Source organism: Sardina pilchardus, chromosome 20 (assembly GCF_963854185.1).
Source record: "Sardina pilchardus chromosome 20, fSarPil1.1, whole genome shotgun sequence".
NCBI lineage: Eukaryota > Metazoa > Chordata > Actinopteri > Clupeiformes > Clupeidae > Sardina > Sardina pilchardus.
In genome coordinates this window covers 30,505,668-30,526,427 of record NC_085013.1, presented here as the reverse complement: position 1 = coordinate 30,526,427, position 20,760 = coordinate 30,505,668, and the positions used below count along the sequence as shown (strand labels likewise).

At 42.6% G+C, this 20,760-nt stretch overlaps 1 protein-coding gene across 1 annotated transcript; it reads right to left on the bottom strand.

The window, feature by feature from the left end:
* Positions 1–3,793: 3,793 nt before the first annotated feature.
* On the bottom strand, positions 3,794–20,111 carry LOC134067837 (verrucotoxin subunit beta-like). Its single transcript, XM_062523290.1, has 3 exons — positions 19,798–20,111; positions 6,952–7,069; positions 3,794–6,716 (listed from the first exon to the last, which is right to left on the bottom strand). Exons 2-3 carry the CDS (start codon positions 7,049–7,051, stop codon positions 4,765–4,767), a joined length of 2,052 nt encoding a protein of 683 aa, XP_062379274.1. The 5' UTR covers positions 7,052–7,069; positions 19,798–20,111; the 3' UTR covers positions 3,794–4,764.
* Positions 20,112–20,760: the final 649 nt, after the last annotated feature.

The following is a 20,760-nucleotide window of genomic DNA, read 5'->3' as shown; positions in this document are numbered from 1 at the left end:
CTCACCATTAGAACATTCTGAAACATCTCACCATTAGAGCATTCTGGAACATCTCACCATTAGAACATTCTGGAACATCTCACCATTAGAACATTCTGGAACATCTCACCATTAGAACATTCTGGAACATCTCACCATTAGAACATTCTGGAACATCTCACCATTAGAGCATTCTGAAGATAGAACACTGGGCTGGGTGCTTTTCGGTTTCCGTGGCCACAGGCATAGCATAGGAAAGTTCTGCTGTCCTCTCGGGAACAAAAGGAAAGACACCATGGGAGAACTTCTAAAGGAACACTAATGGGAGAACTTCTAAAGGAACACTAATGGGAGAACTTCTAAAGGAACACTAATGGAAGAACTTCTAAAGGAAAGACACCATGGGAGAACTTCTAAAGGAACACTAATGGAAGAACTTCTAAAGGAACACTAATGGGAGAACTTCTAAAGGAACACTAATGGAAGAACTTCTAAAGGAAAGACACCATGGGAGAACTTCTAAAGGAACACTAATGGGAGAACTTCTAAAGGAACACTAATGGAAGAACTTCTAAAGGAAAGACACCATGGGAGAACTTCTAAAGGAACACTAATGGGAGAACTTCTAAAGGAACACCATGGGAGAACTTCTAAAGGAACACAATGGGAGAACTTCTAAAGGAACACTAATGGGAGAACTTCTAAAGGAAAGACACCATGGGAGAACTTCTAAAGGAACACTAATGGAAGAACTTCTAAAGGAAAGACACCATGGGAGAACTTCTAAAGGAACACTAATGGAAGAACTTCTAAAGGAAAGACACCATGGGAGAACTTCTAAAGGAACACTAATGGGAGAACTTCTAAAGGAACACCATGGGAGAACTTCTAAAGGAACACAATGGGAGAACTTCTAAAGGAACACTAATGGGAGAACTTCTAAAGGAAAGACACCATGGGAGAACTTCTAAAGGAACACTAATGGAAGAACTTCTAAAGGAAAGACACCATGGGAGAACTTCTAAAGGAACACTAATGGGAGAACTTCTAAAGGAAAGACACCATGGGAGAACTTCTAAAGGAACACTAATGGGAGAACTTCTAAAGGAAAGACACCATGGGAGAACTTCTAAAGGAACACTAATGGGAGAACTTCTAAAGGAACACTAATGGGAGAACATCTAAAGGAAAGACACCATGGGAGAACTTCTAAAGGAACACTAATGGAGAACATCTAAAGAACACTTCAGTTTAAAAATCTCAAATATACAATCGGTTCCTCTGGTCACTATTTACATCTGTACACAAAGGGCTTGTCCAGTTTAGTGCTGCGCTGGGATTACCCCCACAATGGACACGCATGAACACATAAGGCAAGAGACCCAACGGCTCGTAAGGCATGGACACACACACACACACACACACACACACACACCACTGAGCACTTCTGACACAGCTTGTAAGGTCTCCATGACAACCAAATGAACGCTGCCGGCACACTCCAATGAGTGGCTCTGAGGCTCTGTGCCAACTCAGGGAGAATCTAGGGCAGGAAAAGAACAATTAAAAAACATTACAGCTGCCATTCAGTGATTCCCTTCCGGGTCGGAGGTCATCCAACGCAAGCCTTGGCACTCATGATGTCTGGCCACACACAGAGCATCTCTAGTCTCCTAGCAACCGCAGGGCCGACAGCTTCAGTTGGGCGCTAATGTTCCCTCCAGCTCCGGCGTGGAATGTTCAGACATACTGCTCCTCCCGAGCCCCCCCGGCCCCCCCGGCCCACACACCCCCCTGTGAGCTCTGGTTCTGGCAGGGCAGGGCGGCGCGGGGGGTCCAGTGGGGGTGTGTGTGGGCGGTCTTGAGGGGGGGGCACTTGTGCACGAGCAGGTGTTCCTCTGCCCCATCGCCACCCTCGCACTCCCGCTCTGCCCCCCGCCCGTCGTCACGGAATCGGACGTTTTTCACGTGATCGGCCACGACTGGTGACCGGCCGGTCAGTCTGAGACATGCCGATTTTATGCCGGTCAAATGCACTCGCACACACTTGTAACAACATAGCTGCATTTGCAAAGTTTGATGAAGCTAGCAAAGGCTAACAGGGCTAGATAAAGCGCTAATACTGAGTTTTTCTATGCAGCGAACGCTGTGCTTTCCCATATTGCACTAAGCTGTCACTTCAGGTTATAAACAGCGCCCATCAATGCCCGTCCTTGCCGCTAATTGCGTGCCCACAGCTGAACCACAAGCATAGGACATATCCTATGAGTACTTCACGAGACACGGCAGGAATAAACATAGTTTTGCTTCGGTTTGCCACCTTAGCATTCATTCTTTCACACTACAACAAGAAGTCCGATTTACACATTAAGAAGTTTATTTCATTTTTTTGTCTCCTCACGCCTGTATATTTCTTCTAAATTCGCCAAAAGTTAGCAATTTAACGTTTCATACACTACCGCGACCGTGATACAAAACATAATCATGATGGTGTCGTTGGAAAGCTGTGTTTCTCCTGCATGACGTTATGCCATCCAAATATGGACACTTCCTTTGTATCAGCAAGCAATCGCGAAAGTTCAATGAAGAGTGTAGACTGAATGCATGTCATTGGCTGTGTTTCAAGGCTGTTTTCTCAAAATTAGTTTGTCATTTTCCAACATCTCAGCCTATGTAGCACCTGTGTACACCAAACTTTCCAGTGATACACTTATCAATATTTTGAAGATATTTACAGTTGGATATTGCATGTGAGAAGAAAAAAATAGGTGTTCCTACAGTGCATTTATAGTGTGTGAAATGAATGTCCCACACTGGGAATACTGCAGCTGAAGAACACTTGAGGAATCTGTCTATTCACATTTTTTTTACCAGCCATTGCTCACATTTCTATATTAACATGTTGTATTACAGAAAAGATACTTGTGTGTGCTGTAAAGTGGTTAGAAGAAATGAAATCGGAATCGCCTAAAATCGGTATCGCCAGGTCAAATTCTATGAAAAATCGGAAATCGGAATCGGCCGAAAAATTGCAATCGGTGCATCTCTAATAAATAGAGAGAGAGAGAGAGAGAGAGAGAGAGAGAGAGAGAGAGAGAGAGAGGAGTGTATCGGTCAATCCAGTTCCTTGACTGGAGCACCACCTGGTGGTCATGATATGGAACTGCTTTTGATACACACACATACACGCTCTTTTTTTTATCTATCCTCCCTTCCTTCCTTCCTTGGTCCTCCGGCTCGTTCCCACTGATCTAAAGACCACTGGATAGACTATCCCATTGTTGCCGGCCCATCATTCTGTATCTAGATCAGTGGGAACGAGGACCGAGGACGGAAGGGAGGATAGATAAAAAGACTAATGAGTACCGACTGATTATTCATTTATTTATTTAGTCTCAGTGAAATTACCATTTTTTTTACTTTGTCTTCTTTTATGAGTGTGAATAAACAACAATATGTTTATAAATTTAGATCCTTGTATGTTTACAGAACTATGATAAAAGTATTGTAATGAAGTAATGTTGACAGACTGTATGTGTGTTAGACAAAAATCTGGTAATATGAAGTGTGTGCCATGTGGTGCAAAAGTTTTATTTTTATTATGCTATGTCATTTTGTTTGCAGTGCTTCATTTTGCAGGATATACGAGGCATTTTGCAGTTTGGGTGTGTGGTTTTGTGAATTGTGTATGAACTTTGTCTAGTTTGCAAAATTGTGCTTTAGCATTTGGAAAAAATCTGTAACTATTGTTGGATTCTCTAGTGGTAGTTATAATGTCTGAATTGAAAATGGTCAATAAAGCTTGATGGCTGGATCAGGATAGCGATTAAATGATGATTTATTGTAGATGTCACAATAAAATGAAAACCAGAACATAGGCAGAACAGAGTCTCGGACAGTGAAACTGACAAAGTTTAACAGTCGTTCTTGCTATCTGGAGCGGTTGCTGAGCATCCCCCTGGGAAGATGCTACTCGATTCACTTCCTCCATCCGTCTCAGAGTCCAATCTTAATACACGGTCAGTTATACTAAAACATTAAAAACGTCAATCATGCCGACGTGGCAGGTGGTACACAACACAACCGGCTCTGACCAGATGGTAAAATCCAGACACACAGCGCCCACCGCTATCTCCTTCGGCCCATGGTATCACTGATGTTCCCGAGCTACAAGTAAACAGGACAATATGCCCTACTCAGCCATTCTGAAGCCAGAGAGAGTCATGCACAAAGGGGTGTGCACCTTGCCACAGAATATTCTACCCAGGAGTAACATATGAACACATCAGAATACAATAAGAACACCCCAAAATGTATCAATCAAAAAAAAGATTTTTGTATAGATCACACAATAATAAACAGGAGTCTGATGTGTTCCGATAAAAATAAAAACAGATAACAAACAAACACAGCATTACCTCTCGAGCACTCTAAAGAAAAGAAAAAGAATGCAGGCACCTTGAAAGAAAAACATAAAATCTGATTTTGTTACTGATGATTATCTCACCTTCTTAAAGGACAAAAGAAAGAAAATCACCCCCAGGGGACACGACTAGGGGACTGGGATGAGGATGGGGTCAACCACAGGGGCCAATATAGCATGGCCCATGGCCCATTCAGAAAACATGCATTAAACTAAAAATGTGTTTTGTAGGTGAGAGTCTGTGTTTAGAGTTTTGAAAATGTGTCAAATGAATGGACAAACGCTTGTTAGCGTTTGAAAAAAACTGTAAACTAAAAATGTGGTTGCATTAAACTAAAAATCTAGACGCCCCTAGCGGGCCCCTAGCGGCCCTCTAGTGGATGGCTACAATTCATGCAGTACAGATCATATTTTGTAGTACAAGATATTGAGCAATTCATGCGGCAAAAATGAGGGAGGAGTCGTGTAGGCCCACTACCAGTATGTGGACAGGAGAAGTAGGGTGAATTAGAGTTGGTGATGGATCCTCCTATTTGAATATCCTCGTATTTTGAAGGGCAGGTGGCGTCGCACACATTGTTTTGCCGTACTGCTTTTGGTGGACAGACTGCTGTGAGAGTCAGACAGACTTCACTGCTAACAGCATAGCCGAGTTTGCCCACAGCTGTGGCTCTGATCTCACACTCAGTCCCCTGCTTCAGTCCCGACAGAGTTACTGCCTTTTGGTTCCTCTGCACTGGGTGGGATTTCCATTCAGTCTCCTGATTCTGTTTCTCTCTGTATTCTACTCGGTGCTCTACAGTGGCAGAGTCTGGGTCAGACACCTGAACTGTTACACTGTCATATGAAACACAAGTAGTGGTTGGAGTGGCAGGTTTTGATGGAGGAACAAAGCGGATTGCATCATCACTTCCATCTTCATATATGAAAATACACGCCCCAGGATGACTTTCATTGTATTTTGAAGAAACTATGAATTTGGTTTTATCACTGGTGCTCATCTTCTTCAGTTTTCCAAACAGTCTCAATTGTTCCCTCATTTTTAGTTTAATATCATTGGTGAGCCACTCTGTGTTTGTAGCCTGTAGATCAGAGGATTCTGCAGAAGGGTTCAACATTCCTGATGGTTTGAGATAATTTGACAGTTTCACCAGGAAACTATCAGACCCATCTACAGAGGTAAAGGAAAAGCTCACAACATTCTCCACATCTAAATCTGATAAGAGGTTTTCCAAATTGTCATGAATATTTGCGTCCAGGTTCTCCAGTTGCTTGAGGTAAGATTTCAGTGTGTCTAATTCCTTCTCCTTATTTGTGAGCCACTGATCCAGGTCTTTTCTGTTGAATGGAGAACTCTCGTGTTCCTTCAGAATTTCTAATAGAGCACTCTCCTCTTTCCCCCCGCCTCGGATTGAAGGAAGCACTGACCTGAGCTTCTGCATGAAGTCAAGCTTGTACTGATGGCACATCTGCATGTAATCCTGAACCCTCTTTGCCAGGGCAGGAAATGCTGCAGCTGCAGTGTCTCTCAGTATGTCTCTGCATCTCATCTCTGTGTTGGTAAAACTCTCTATGGCATCTGATGAGTATCTGATCACGGCATTGCTGATGTCTCTTACGAGTCTTGCAGCTCTTGAATCCAACTTGCACAGAGGGTACAGCCACACCCTGAGTGGAACAGCATGTTCTCCATTCTCTCCCAGCATGTTTGGAAGGTCTCTGTAAACTCTCACAGCGTCACTGAAGGACGTTGGGTTGGTGGGTAACTTGAAGTCTCCATGAAATGTGCAGCTAAATTTTTCAACTGCTGCCTTCTCTTTTTCATTCATGTTGAATGAGGCCTCAGCATCTACTGTGAGGAATTTCAGTTTGTTGAAGGTGAGGTTAGCCTCCCCCTCCACTTGTTCCTTCTTATCCTCTGAGGATGATTCTCTGTCAAACACAAAGTAGGCTCCAGCTCCGTACAAGATGGCCGTGACAACATGAGTGGCAGTGTCATCGTCAAACACGTTAGGATGAGCCACTTGTCCACAAGCCAGGTGAGACATTGTTAATGTTTCAAATTTTGTTGTTGTTTTGTACCGAAGTGTCACACGGGCTTGTTTGTTGGATTTCTTTGTGTCTTGGAAATATCTAGCTGATCCTTCCACATCCACCAGTCCTCCCAAGATACTTAGTTTCAGAGAGCCAGAGATCTTCAATGAATTTGACTTCTCCTCAATTGTGTCTGATGTTGTGACATCAAATTCAGTTTTGTTTTGTGATTCCACACTTTTATTCTTCTGCAGCTGCTCTGGATCCCATAAGGTTATAGCTGTGGGGAAATTAGTTATGCAATAGAAAGTTAACAAAGACTTAAAATACACCAGTTTAAAATTAGGTGTGTAACATTATGCAGTTACACATTTAATAATTTTACTTTCAAAATTATATTTACTGCACATTCTGAAGTACTTGTTGCACTACTTTTTAAACGGTGTGTTTGTTTATCTATAGGCTCATTAATTTTAACATGAACTAGTAAAGTCAATACATCTATGGAGTCCTACCTGGAATAAGAGCGTCCTTCCGGCAGTTGTACAGCATGCCGAGCTGGAATGGTCTTCCCAGGGCTGCGATCTCCATGGTATCATCACCACATGAGGCCATGATGTTGATCAATTTCAGCTGGAAAACAAATGTATGTTATGTAGATCACCTCAGTTCTCTAAAGTTTAACACAAGACGTTAATGCACTCATCAAATTCTACATGTGCTGCCCCAGTTGTGGCGCGACTGGCTGGGGCACCTGCACCGCACGCCGGCGACCCGGGTTCGATTCCCGCCCCGTGGTCCTTTCCTGATCCCACCCCTACTCTCTCTCCCGGTCGCTTCCTGTCTCACTACACTGTCCTGTCTGATTAAAGGCATAAAAGCCCCAAAAAATACATACTTTAAACAAAAAAAAAAAATCTGCATGTGCTTTATCAATAATTACGTTTCCATGCACACCCATATTCCGGTTTTATTCAGAGTGACAATATCCTGTTTATCCTGTGCATAAGTATAAGCATGTTGACGCCTTATTCCAGCTGTCATAACCCATATAAGGTTATGTTCAGAATTGATTTAGTTATGTTGAGACCCAGCCATTGACTTATGTAATGACCATTATGTTTTTGCACATATCTCTCTCTCTTGTGATGTACAGAACTCTGATAAACCCCGCTGTTCCTTTAAGAGGAGACTATGCCTTGTATAGGTTTTGTTTTTACAACTGTTTGCACACTTTTTCAAATCTCTGTGTCTATTTTTCAAAACTTTACACACAAACCCCAAAACTGCTCACACAAAATGCAAAATGCCTCAAATCTCCAGCAAAATGACACACAACATTCAAAATGTCATAAACACATCTTTAGCCCTCTGGAGTCTAAATGCCCCCCTGGGGATTTGAAAAACTATTCCAAACACACATATCAATCTCTGCTACGGTAGTTTTAGTGCTAGAAACATACAGTCATGGCTGAAATTGTTGGCACCCATGCTAAAGTTGCCTAAAAAGAGGAATCATATTTCATAAATAATATTTATTTGAATGGCTTAAGTAATAAAATGTGCAATTGATACAAGTTTTATTTTGTCCCTAGTGCAATTACTACACAACCAACACAAAATCACTCATGACACTTAAGTGCCACTGAAACATATTCATCATACTCATGTCTGGTATTTATTATGGTATAACCTTCATGTAGTGTCTAGTGCGGAGGTTGGTTGTCTGTGAACACTTGCGCTCTATGTTTTGTACTTTGTCTTATGTGTGTTATGTCTTTATAACCACTGATGCAAACCAAATTTCCCCTTGTGGGACGATAAATGTCTGAACTGAACTGAACTGATGAGGAAAAATCCAACCTTCAAGGACACCAATTTTCTTTGTGAATGAAAAATGTATCATAAATAAATAAATGTTCTTCCCAAAATACTGGGGTCAAAAATGTTGCCACCCCTATGTAACCCTATGGGAATTTAAAACATAGGGTTAACATAGGGCAGGCAGTTTTTTATTTTTAATAAATATACTAATATAATATAATATACTTATACTATGCATTATGATGAAGTTCCCTTGGTCTTTAGAACTAAAATTCATCACACACCCTTCACCATACCTACCCTGTGTCTCAAACCGCACACTTCTGCACTTAAAATACTTAATTTGAGTGCGTGAGGGCGTTCACACTGATATTTCGAACGATACGAAGGGCACTGCAAGCCCTCAACGGACGCCATCTTGGCTATATGGAAGGGGAGGGAGTATTTTCAAACTCATAGAAATCGCGGTGGAGAAATCTGAAGCAGCAGCAGTGGAAAACACACTTTACAGAGGTACAAGCAAGTTATAGCAAACTGTTCACGTTTTGACACAGTACGACCATGTCACGGTCGAATAGAGGACAACAATAACATTATATTTAAACGTTAAGACCGTCATTTTCGTGAAGTGCACGGAGGTTAGCGTTTGATATGAGACGACACTATTCTGTTAAAATGTGCACACTATGCCAGTAAGCACACAGGGCACATAGGGTGCTGCACGAAAGTGTACTCACAGAAGTAGTCGGTTTTGAGACAGAGTGCTAGAGATTGGCATGGTGCTTTGTTCAGTTTTGTTCAGTTAGCCTATTAGCCTGTTTGATGCTCATCAAACATTGAGCTCATCAATGCAAAGGTTTTTTACCTTTGAAAATATTTTTAGTGGGCTTGCTGTTAGTGTCGGATGGCTGCCAATTGTCGTTTTTACGGTATTCCCATTTTTAGACCCTTGTAGTTCCGCCATGCTCGACCAGAGGCGTTTCCCCATTGAAATGAATGGGGTTTTCGGTCCCATTGAAATGAATGGGGAAATTATTTTTTTGGTATTTAGCGCCCGAGCACCGAGGTGCGGCCGCTGTAGCAGCGGCTGCACCGTAGGTGCAGGGCCCTATTGTTTTTGCTCAGATTATTATTATTATTATTATCATTAGAGTTGTGTCCGACTTACCTGTTTGGCCTTTTTTCACCAACTTGGCATGATCTACAACTCTTGTAATTTGGCAGCCATTTGTAGAATTGCACTCGAAACACAGGCAAAGCTTTAGCCTAGGGTGTGGCTCAGGGACTCTATAGCGCCACCTAGCGCATTGTCTGTTGTGGTTGACACATACATTCACGAAAATTAACCAAATTTGGTGAGCTTGTGTGTTATTATTGCCGCTAGTCAAAGACAGAGCTCTGGCCTCGGGTGTGGCTCAGGGACTCTATAGCGCCACCTAGCGCATTGTCTGTTGTGGTTGACACATACATTCACGAAAATTAACCAAATTTGGTGAGCTTGTGTTATTACTGCCGCTAGTCAAAGACAGAGCTCTGGCCTCGGGTGTGGCTTAGGGACTCTATAGCGCCACCTAGCGCATTGTCTATTGTGGTTGACACATACATTCACGAAAATTAACCAAATTTGGTGAGCTTGTGTGCTATTACTGCCGCTAGTCAGAAACAGAGCTCTGGCCTCGGGTGTGGCTTAGGGACTCTATAGCGCCACCTAGCGCATTGTCTGTTGTGGTTGACACATACATTCACGAAAATCAACCAAATTTGGTGAGCTTGTGTGTTATTACTGCCGCTAGTCAGAAACAGAGCTCTGGCCTCGGGTGTGGCTTAGGGACTCTATTGGCACATTTCCACTACGGGGTAAAGCCTCTGGCTTGACGTCTTTCCATGATCGGGGCCGGCCCAGGGCCGGAGCTAAAACGGCCTCAGTCCGGCCCCGGAGGCCAGACCGAGGACTTTGGAATGGAATCAAACGCAACAATGCTTTTAGCCTAGCCAGCTAGCTGCTACCATTATTTCAGTTATTTGTTTCGAGAAAGAAAAATATAAATAAAAATGGACGCTAGTTTTCAAGTGTTATACCACTTTGCAGCATTCCTGGTCACCCTGTTTTGAGTCAGTGCTTGATTTGTTTAGGTAGTAATAAGTTGCCAGCTAGTTCTCCAATGTCCGAGTGAGGGGCTGCTACAGTCAGCCTTTATGCAGAACCATTAACCTACCGTTAATATTAGCCTATGTAGTTCTAGGCGTAGGCTACGTTTTAGTTTCAGCACTAATGTCGGAGGTTACTTCTGCTATGATAGGCGACGATATGCATCTCTCCCGGGAAATTAACGTAGGCTATTACGTTTGTATAGTAAACATTCCTAGTTGACGTAAAACCCCGGTGTTTAACTCGGTAGTGGAAATGCAGCACTGGGGCTAGGCACCGATGTTTAAGACCGGGGTAAAGCCTGGGGCCGGCCCAGGACCATAGTGGAAATGCGCCATATAGCGCCACCTAGCGTGTTGTCTGTTGTGGTTGACACATTCATTCACGAAAATTAACCAAATTTGGTGGGCATGTGTGTTGCTCATGCACATGGCCACCGACCCACACATGTTGATTTGTTAGATTCCAGATGTCACGGGTCTGCACCGCAGGTGCTCGGGTCCGCCATCGCCGCTTGCGGCTATATTTATATATTTTTTTGCAGCCTTTTTTTTTGACATAATAGAAGTCATTAGGTAAGTTAGCATTGTTAGCATGGTTAGCATTTTTAGCATAAATGCTAGAAATCATCAGTTAAGTTAGCTGATCAACCTGGTTAGCATTTTTACCTAGTTAACATTGTTAGCATAGTTAGCATTTTTGCAAGCCCACTCTTGCAGGTCCTCAGACATGCACATTTTATTACATCCACTTTACTCTCATATAATTATTGTGGAGGACCTCAAAGTGCCTCAAAGTGCCTGAAAAGGCCCTGACCTCCATGTGTTAAATCAAACATTCACCTCACATTACAAACACTTGTTTCATAATATGACACTTTGGATACAACATGTACACACTGTTGCTCAAAATCTAAAGCTCTTCTGTCTCTCATGGGCTTTATATGTATATTTACATGCAAGAGTGAAAGTCATCTACAAAGAGAAGTTGAAATACACAGTAAAAATGCAAGACAGACACTGTTCTCTTGACCTGGAGTTCATGTGGGTGATATGTAGACCCTTGTTTCTGCCTAGAGAGCTAACTGCTGCTGCCTTGGGTGTTCGCCCAACCAACACTACTGGTCCCACAGTCAACGAGGCCCGAGGCTAGCTTGCTGTACGCTAGCGGGATGTACGAAGACCTTAGACTGGGAAATCGCTGGCAGTGTTGCCAGATTGGGCTTCTTTTATATCGTTTGGCGGGGGAAAATAAGCTGTAGGTGGGTAAATAACATTTTGAGTTCAATGGTTCTCTATGAGAAAAACGTCATCGGGCGTTTTTTTGCTGAAGACGGAGGGGTGATTGGGCGGAAATCAGTCAACCCAATCTGGCAACACTGATCGCTAGAGCTCATTTGAGTGATTGCTCGCGTTCGGATGGGAGTGTGCATAACGAACTGGCACCACTTGCGTTGATCGTCTTATCTGTTATTGTTTGATGTTATGTCTTGTGTTTGATTTACTTTGTCACACGTTCTATGTGAGTGTGCAGTCTGTAACCCTGGACCTCCCCTCTCCGTTTAGGTGCTGAGAGCCGAAAGTGGGAGCAGTTTTGGATGGTGATGGGGTCCCGTGTGCTGTGATTTTTCCTTCACTGAGTGTGACATTGCCTTGCCTGTGTGTTTGTGACCAAAGCACGTGTGATTGGGGTGCCTTTGTCGGATACTCATTAGCCACTGCCCTCCCACCGGTAAGCCTCAGCACAGTCACTGTTTTTATGTGCATGTTTGTGTGTGAAATAAATCATTTCTTTATGGAACCATGTCTCTGTCAGTTATACGAACCTGACTGCCTTAAGTTAAGGATACTGAGTTTGAATTCTTTGGGTGCAAGTCCCATCGTGGCGTAGTCTGCAACACCTACAAACCATCCACTTTAAATGGATTGAAGGAATTAAATGAAAGAAGGCAGTAGACTAAAGATATGGACTGCGAGACTAGCCTAGCCTACAGCAGCTTTCAGACACTCAAGGTGAGGAGGTGCTCCATATCAGTGTGCTGCATTATTGTGACGGGCTTTGTTTCAGGAAACATTCTTCAACACTCCGTGAAAGACCTCTGATGTACACTGATAATGCGGCCTATCCGCAATTTTGAAATAAAAGGTATGAATTGAGCCAAAAACGACAACACAAATGGTGCTTCGGACATAGGCCTAATTATGCTTTTAAATGGAAGTTTGACACTGGCCTCGTGACCTCATAAAACCATTAGTGACAGCAAAACAAACCTAAACAAAACAGCCAGATGCCTCTGCATACAATTTTGACAGTCCATAAACAGGAAAGCAACAGGAGCCTTTGGCAAAAAAACCCCACTGACGATTTGAACTTGCGCCCCATCGTGAGCATGCAGATTAAGAGACTGACGCGCTACCAACACACTACCTAACAATTTCAAGCTTATTGTGATTTCTAAGACACTTCATTCATAGGCAACGTTGCCATGTTAATTTGGGATCGAAGGCTTTCACAGAGATACACGTTTTTACGTGTAACGTTGCATTGCATTATCTTGATGGCTGTACGCCTAATGGGAGAGTCCAACTCAACGAAATCAAGTGCCGAAAACGAACGCACTATAAGCGTGATTCACACGTGAGGTCTTGTGAGGATCTCACGTGAAGCCAGCCAATTGAATCCTACTGTAGGTACTAGCTCATCATGTAATATGTTTGTGTACATTAAAATATCCTACCATTTAATTTCCTAGGCCAACCTGTTGCTGCATAGCATCATCGTTGATAGAGATTGTATTCCGTATTCCAATGGGGTCTAGTTCTTAGCCTAGGCCAGGGGTCGGCAACCCAAAATGTTCAAAGAGCCATTTTGGACCAAAAAAACAAAAAACAAATCTGTCTGGAGCCGCAAAAAATGAAAAGCCTTATGTAAGCCTTATATGAAGGTAACACAGGCTGTAAGTGTATATTATCTATATTAGCCTACTATCAAAATGACTAAGTAGGCTACAACGAGGCTACATAATGAGCTTTCATGATTAAATGTTTTTCCCTACAGCGCATCTCGGAGAGAATGACACACCACGTGACTACTCCGCTGGTGCTTTAAGTTCAACTTCGTGTAATCACCGTCCGTGAACCGTTGTTTTCCACGTTTTAATATCTCTCAGGTTGCAACAAAATTTCTCCAGAAGTAGGCTACTGCAATCACACTTTTTCTCTCAGTCCCAACTGGGTAGTCGGCTGCAAATGTAGCATGCCTTCCCTGAAAATGTTTTTCTAAATGTCTCTCTTTTTGTTGTTCGCCAACTTCTCATTACAAAGCAAGCAAACATGCAGGCAATCCTTCCGCAATGGCAATGAAAGCAAATGATTCGGTCATTTCTGCCTTAAATTCTCTGATCTCATCGGCTATCTTTCTCTTTTTCCCTTTGGGATCCATGCCATGGCCATGCTGACACCCGCCGGTTTGTTTACAACCACAGCCACCTGCATGGCACGGCGCCGCCCTGAAACGTGTGTCGCAGGCTATCAAATCTTCGTTGACAGAAATGTTGAACTCTAATATTTATTATTCACATTTTTACAACATTGGAAAACGTTAAGAATGTTTGTCCTGATACAGAAACCATATTAAAACAAACAAACAAAAATCCCCCCATTCATTTTCATACATTTTTGAAGACGCTCAGGGAGCCACCAGGGTTGCGCTAAAGAGCCGCATGCGGCTCCAGAGCCGCAGGTTGCTGACCCCTGGCCTAGGCTATGTACTTTTTACCTGCATTAAAGTGTATGTAAGCATACCAGTCGTTTCACTGTAGATGAACTTCAGCGGCCTACTAAAGTGTCAGTGCTTGCAACTTGTTGAAGTTGGCAACTTCATTTCAGTCTTTTATTCTAATAAATGAAGAGTTATTTTCCAAAATAGGGCATAGGCCTAGTAACCTAGCCTGACTCTCGCCAGACCCTTGTAGTTCCGCCATGCTCCACCAGAGGCTGAGCTCCACACAAGGGTCTGGACGCGAGGGCAACCCAAACCCCTGGGCCAGTGATCAAAAAATAATCGACCAATCAGGAGCGCCGAAGCGAGTGTTTGCTTCAAATAACAATGGCGGCACGCAGCGAGGAGTCTTGTGCTGACATTGATTCTGCTATTTCAACCATTTTGTCGAATCTATCGAGTATTCATTCTTTAAAAGATTAACAGAGAATAGTTTTGAAGACATTTATTGGTGGCAAGGATGTTCTTACTCTTCTTCCGACCGGGTTTGGCAAGAGCTTGAAGAAGCCTAGCACGTCATTCAAGATAACAGGCAAGTGGTTTATCGAATCACATGCGAGGATGTTTTACAAGGACCCGCCTTCAGAAATACATCTCCTATCGAGAAGTCCCAGATCCTTGTGTGAAGCAGACAGCGAACTACAGGATCTGGCGAAAGTCAGGTTACTAGTTATTTGAATCAAACACTCGCTTCGGCGCTCCTGATTGGTTGCTTATTTTTTGATCACTGGCCCAGGGGTTTGGATTGCCCTCGCGTCCAGACCCTTGTGTGGAGCTCAGCGAAACGCCTCTGGTGGAGCATGGCGGAACTACAAGGGTCTGGCGAGAGTCAGGCTATAGGCCTAGGCCAGGGGTCAGCAACCTGCGGCTCTGGAGCCGCATGCGGCTCTTTAGCGCAACCCTGGTGGCTCCCTGAGCGTCTTCAAAAATGTATGAAAATGAATGGGGGGATTTTTGTTTGTTTGTTTTAATATGGTTTCTGTATCAGGACAAACATTCTTAACGTTTTCCAATGTTGTAAAAATGTGAATAATAAATATTAAAGTTCAACATTTCTGTCAACGAAGATTTGATAGCCTGCGACACACGTTTCAGGGCGGCGCCGTGCCATGCAGGTGGCTGTGGTTGTAAACAAACCGGCGGGTGTCAGCATGGCCATGGCATGGATCCCAAAGGGAAAAAGAGAAAGATAGCCGATGAGATCAGAGAATTTAAGGCAGAAATGACCGAATCATTTGCTTTCATTGCCATTGCGGAAGGATTGCCTGCATGTTTGCTTGCTTTGTAATGAGAAGTTGGCGAACAACAAAAAGAGAGACATTTAGAAAAACATTTTCAGGGAAGGCATGCTACATTTGCAGCCGACTACCCAGTTGGGACTGAGAGAAAAAGTGTGATTGCAGTAGCCTACTTCTGGAGAAATTTTGTTGCAACCTGAGAGATATTAAAACGTGGAAAACAACGGTTCACGGACGGTGATTACACGAAGTTGAACTTAAAGCACCAGCGGAGTTAGTCACGTGGTGTGTCATTCTCTCCGAGATGCGCTGTAGGGAAAAACATTTAATCATGAAAGCTCATTATGTAGCCTCGTTATGTAGCCTAGTCATTTTGATAGTAGGCTAATATAGATAATATACACTTACAGCCTGTGTTACCTTCATATAAGGCTTACATAAGGCTTTTCATTTTTTGCGGCTCCAGACAGATTTGTTTTTTGTTTTTTTGGTCCAAAATGGCTCTTTGAACATTTTGGGTTGCCGACCCCTGGCCTAGGCCTACTGTCCACAATTGTAACCACAATTGTAATGCATTTTCATCAATCACTTTAAGTAATTAAATCATTTTAATTTAATTTAAATTAATTTAATTTCAGTGGAACTAATTGGGTTAGACTATTTTTTTTAATCTATTCTAGCCTACTGTGTCATGTTGTCTTTTTTAACAAATACAATGTTTTACACAGCAACCTTTTTACATTTACATGCAATGGTGATTCTTTCCGGGGGGTGCTGTGGCGCAGCAGGCTACAGCGCTCGTACCATATACGGGTCCGAGTGCCCACGGGGACCCAGGTTCGAATCCGGCCTGCGGTCATGTCCCGATCCCACCCCATCTCTCTCTCCCACTTGTTTCCTGTCTACTCTTCACTGTACTATAACATTAAAGGCAAAAAGGCCAAAAAATATACTTTAAAAAAAAAAATGGTGATTCCTTCCATGGAATTACATTTTCTAGTTATCTTTGCTTTCACACACTACAGTGCCGAGTCCAGGGGCGGAGTGGTAATCGGGAGAATCGGGCCATTTCCCGCCAGGCCGGCCGGCCTGATGTTGCATTTGAACTGGCCTATGACGTGCCTGAGCGGCCGCCAGAATATTTTTATCATAAGAATTTCCATTCAGTGTTTCTATCCCCTGAAGTCATCAGACTTCAAACGGTATAACTTTGAAACCAACCACTATATAAACCATTTAGTTGCGATATATACCTTAGTCATGGTTACCCTACATCTATTAATTACAGGCCTATATTCATCTCAGTTCTCTCATATCAGTACATTTGTATGTAGCCTTTGGGTGTCTTCATGTAATTCCTCATATTATTAAAGTGTTATTTAACTCTTTTTGGTCACATATAGAACAACAACGCCTCCTGGGAATGGCAAATACGTTTGCTAGGTCAAGTCTACAGAAATGTAGGGGGATAGATGAGCGGCCCCTCCTCTAATGGCATGGCCCCTTAGCCTGTATTCGTGGAAGTAGCGTTTTGATAGTGAACGGATTAGCAGGTGCTTGCGTGGTTAATATGGAAGGCAAGAAGAGGAAAGAGAAAGAGGGGGCTGAATTAAGAAGAAGCGACTACTGGAGGAGGACGCATCTAAATGCCCAAAACAGATTTAGGCTATCCTATCCGTAGCCTAGTCCACGGCCATTAACGAGTGCAGGTAAACTTGACAGAATGAAAAACATTGACGCTAAGTTAAACTACGTTACTTGCTAGACGGAAAATATCACAAGCTAGTTAACTCCTGAACCCTACATTTCAAACGAATCAATGTCTTACAGTTTTTTTTCCAGTGACTAGCGTTTGTCCAAACAGTTGTCACGTTTTCAAAACTCTAAACACAATTGGCACATCGGCTTTTTGTGGCATACCATTCATACATTTCATGTTGTTTTCGCACAATATGCAGTGAACACATTTCCACAATGCTTACATTTTCTTAAGTTATACCTCTCAACAAAATTATGGATCGTTTTCCTATTATTTACAGATGTTAACACATGACATCCCACAACAGTTGAAACAATTCCAAACCTTAGTAACCTCTGCTTCTGCAATGGTATCAGTTCAAAAACAATATCTCAGCTGATAATAAACAAACAATTGAATAACTGGCACACAGATGATTATGTTGGGTAAATTGGGCCAACCACAGCTGATTCCAGTTTGTCTCAGTGGCAGGGATTATTTCTCTCTATTACATTTACATTACACTTACACAGTAAAAGGAGGAGCTGTTTTGGCAACAGAAACAGAAAAAGACAAATACTGTGTTGTCTGGATGAGTAAGAGTAAGAGCAAGGGGTCCAGGGAGAAGAGCAGTGAAAGGTGCAGTAGGAGGTGCTGGAGCAGTGAAGCAGTGAGAGGTGCAGGAGCAGTGAGAGGAGCAGGCCCAAGGAGAGGGCAAGGTAGAGATGTAAAATGCTTTTGAATGTGAACATTACAGTAGCCTATATGTGGACATACAGTTCCCAACCAAGAAATGTAATGTTTTGCATGCAAATGCCCATAAAACTGAAACATGAAAGTCTGGACCTGGACATTCATAGATTGACTATTACATTTAGCCAACATTTTGTTTGTGTTTATAATATACGGAAGGTGGTCGTGCTCAAGGCATGGGTGGGTTGGGCCGGCAGTGGGCTGGCGGCGGGTAGGGGGCCGGTGTGGTCAGAATATTCCCGGTGGATTTTAGTGTCACACTCCGCCCCTGGCCGAGTCTGACATTTAAAACGTTCTCCTGCTTGCTAGAATTTGTTCACTGTTGATTCGCTGTTGTAATATTCCTATTCTCGCGCTCACAGATGACAACGTTTACTCAAATAGCCGTGTAACTCCGGTTTATTTATTGTGCTCATACATAACGTGCAATCCGACTGACCGTCTAACTTTCCGCTTTCCTGCCTGCTCTGTTTCTCTATCCCATAACTCTCCGTGTTCTTTTATATCCCCCTAGTGCTGAACATCATAGCTGTTTATCCTTGAGTTTCCAAGTTAACGTGAAGCCTACTGTTTGGCTGCTATAAGTATATCATTGTCCTATACATTTATTTGCCTCTTCTCAGTTCACACTTGAAAAAGCGACTCTAATCGGAGCTGCCAAGTGAAAAACATTTCGCCGCCGATCACGCGCCTCAAGCTTGCCATTTTCTGAAACTTGTAGGCATCCCCATGTTTAATAGCCTGCGTAATTTCGTGCGAAAAATCGAACTGGGTGTGTAGGCTACGGGCTTTAAATCGATAGGGGAGAGAGGGGTAAGATGAGCCGAGGGGTAAGGTGAGCCATACCCTTTTTCTAGGATATGGTAAACAAATTTAATTTTATGACAGCATTCTAAGGGGGAGGGGACCCTTTCCTAACATCAGTAGAGAAGGGAAGCACATGGAAAATTTGGTAAGAAAGATATTTGGAATAATGTGTTTTTTTGCTCTCTGAGTGAATTCCATGTTTGTCCAGAAGTAAGATGATTTAGAGAAAACAAGAATAAAACAACATTTAGACACATTATATCTGAGATAGTGCCTTTATAAGCTATTATATGAGGGCTAATCAAAATGACAAATCTTAGTCTAGCTTGTCATGAGAAGCATTTTTTTCCCGAAATGGTGCAATGGGGTAAGATGAGCCATAAGAGGTGGGGCAAGTTGAGCCACAAAAAGCCTGACAATATCAGGCCTATATTTTAACATCAGGTTTTTAAATTGCAGTTGAGTTTATTTTTGATAAGGATTACAATATGATATTTTAACATATGAGAATAATGTACACAATTATATTTTAACATATTTTAACATATGAGAACAAGATAATATGGTCCATGCATCCACTCTATATCCCTTTTAAACTTTAAATGTTTTTTAAGATAAGTTTAAAGGCTGAATTGGTTGATATAGCTTTTACAGGTCATATTTTGTGTTATGAACAATGAAAGACTTAATAAAACAATCTTTTACATGAGTTTTTGCTTTGGCTTATTTTACCCCACACATTGGCTCATCTTACCCCGTGCATGGGGTAAGTTGAGCCACTTGACCACTTTTTTTCAAAAGGGCATATCACTGGGTCTATAAAATGTTTTCAATGTTTTTTTTAGTCAAATAGTAGCAGGACACTTTGAAGTTTGATATGGTATGAAGATTGCAAAAAAAGACGTCAATGACATGACGCTGTGATGAAAAATGTAAAAAGTGGCTCGTCTTACCCCTCTCTCCCCTAATCTATGTTTCTAGCAACTTAACCAACATCCGCGTTTGTCTGATCTTACAGTCACATGAATATAGAATCATTGTAGGCTACAACTGAGCACAGTGCATGACTAACCTTTGTCGCCTAACCTTTGAAGCCCTGTCCTCTGGATCTCTAGCCGTCGAGTGAAATGGCAGAGCAGCTTTATCTGTGGAGAAGCAGAAGTTCGTCAAACTGATTTCAAATGCCAACGGAGCTGACGAATATTCCTCTGGGCCTATATAGATCTATATGTATCTATCCTCCCTTCCTTCCTCGGTCCTCGTTCCGGGCCGCTGATCTTAATATATCTGGGAAGGAATATGTGAAAAATCATGCAGATTGGGCCCTTCTGGAAAAGTTTTTGCTTTTGGGCAGGGTGTTAGATATGGGTCTATTTTTGAAATACAAGGGTGGCACCCCTAGTGGCAGTTATCCATAAAATCTGAAATGCGGCCCCCGCCCAAAAGATAAAAGGTTATCTCAGCTTCCTAATGACACTTTTTCTACTTGATAGAAGAAATCTAATTAGGGCCCGAGCACCGAGGTGCAGCTGCTGAAGTAGCGGCTGCAACGTAGGTGCAAGGCCCTATTGTTTTTGCTCAGACTCAGGGGCGTGCACAGGAGTTTTGAGGGGCATTGAGCGGATTGTGGCTGCTCCTCATCTTAGATGTAACGTAGCCTAATTATGAAAAATTGTCATCATTAGACTAAAATATGAGTCTGATTAATCAATTCGCCTACACAGTGTCATCTTTATCACAGTGCAAAGTCTCTGTCTCACCTGCTGATTGGCTTTTTTGTAGCCAACCCTGCAGTGATCTGCTGTCCTTTGCTGCCTACGAGTTGTCTCTCCCTCTCCTGAATCTTTTCAGTTGTCATTTTGGCTTCAAAAAATAACCAAAATAGTGATATGATTTAGGCATTTAACCATTTTGAATGAAATAATTAATGTGATGCATTACTTCCATCATTCATTCTTCTTGCTACAGTAAAACAAAATGTGAGAAACGAACTATCAGCAGACATGCCTACCAAAAATAGTAGCCTGCTAAAGTA

Excerpts from the sequence above, each read along its gene's own strand:
- LOC134067837 (XM_062523290.1), bottom strand. The coding sequence starts at position 7,051 with ATGGCCTCATGTGGTGATGATACCATGGAGATCGCAGCCCTGGGAAGA. Across the intron at positions 6,717-6,951 it reads GAAGGACGCTCTTATTCCAG|CTATAACCTTATGGGATCCA; the intron begins GTAGGACTCCAT and ends ATTTCCCCACAG.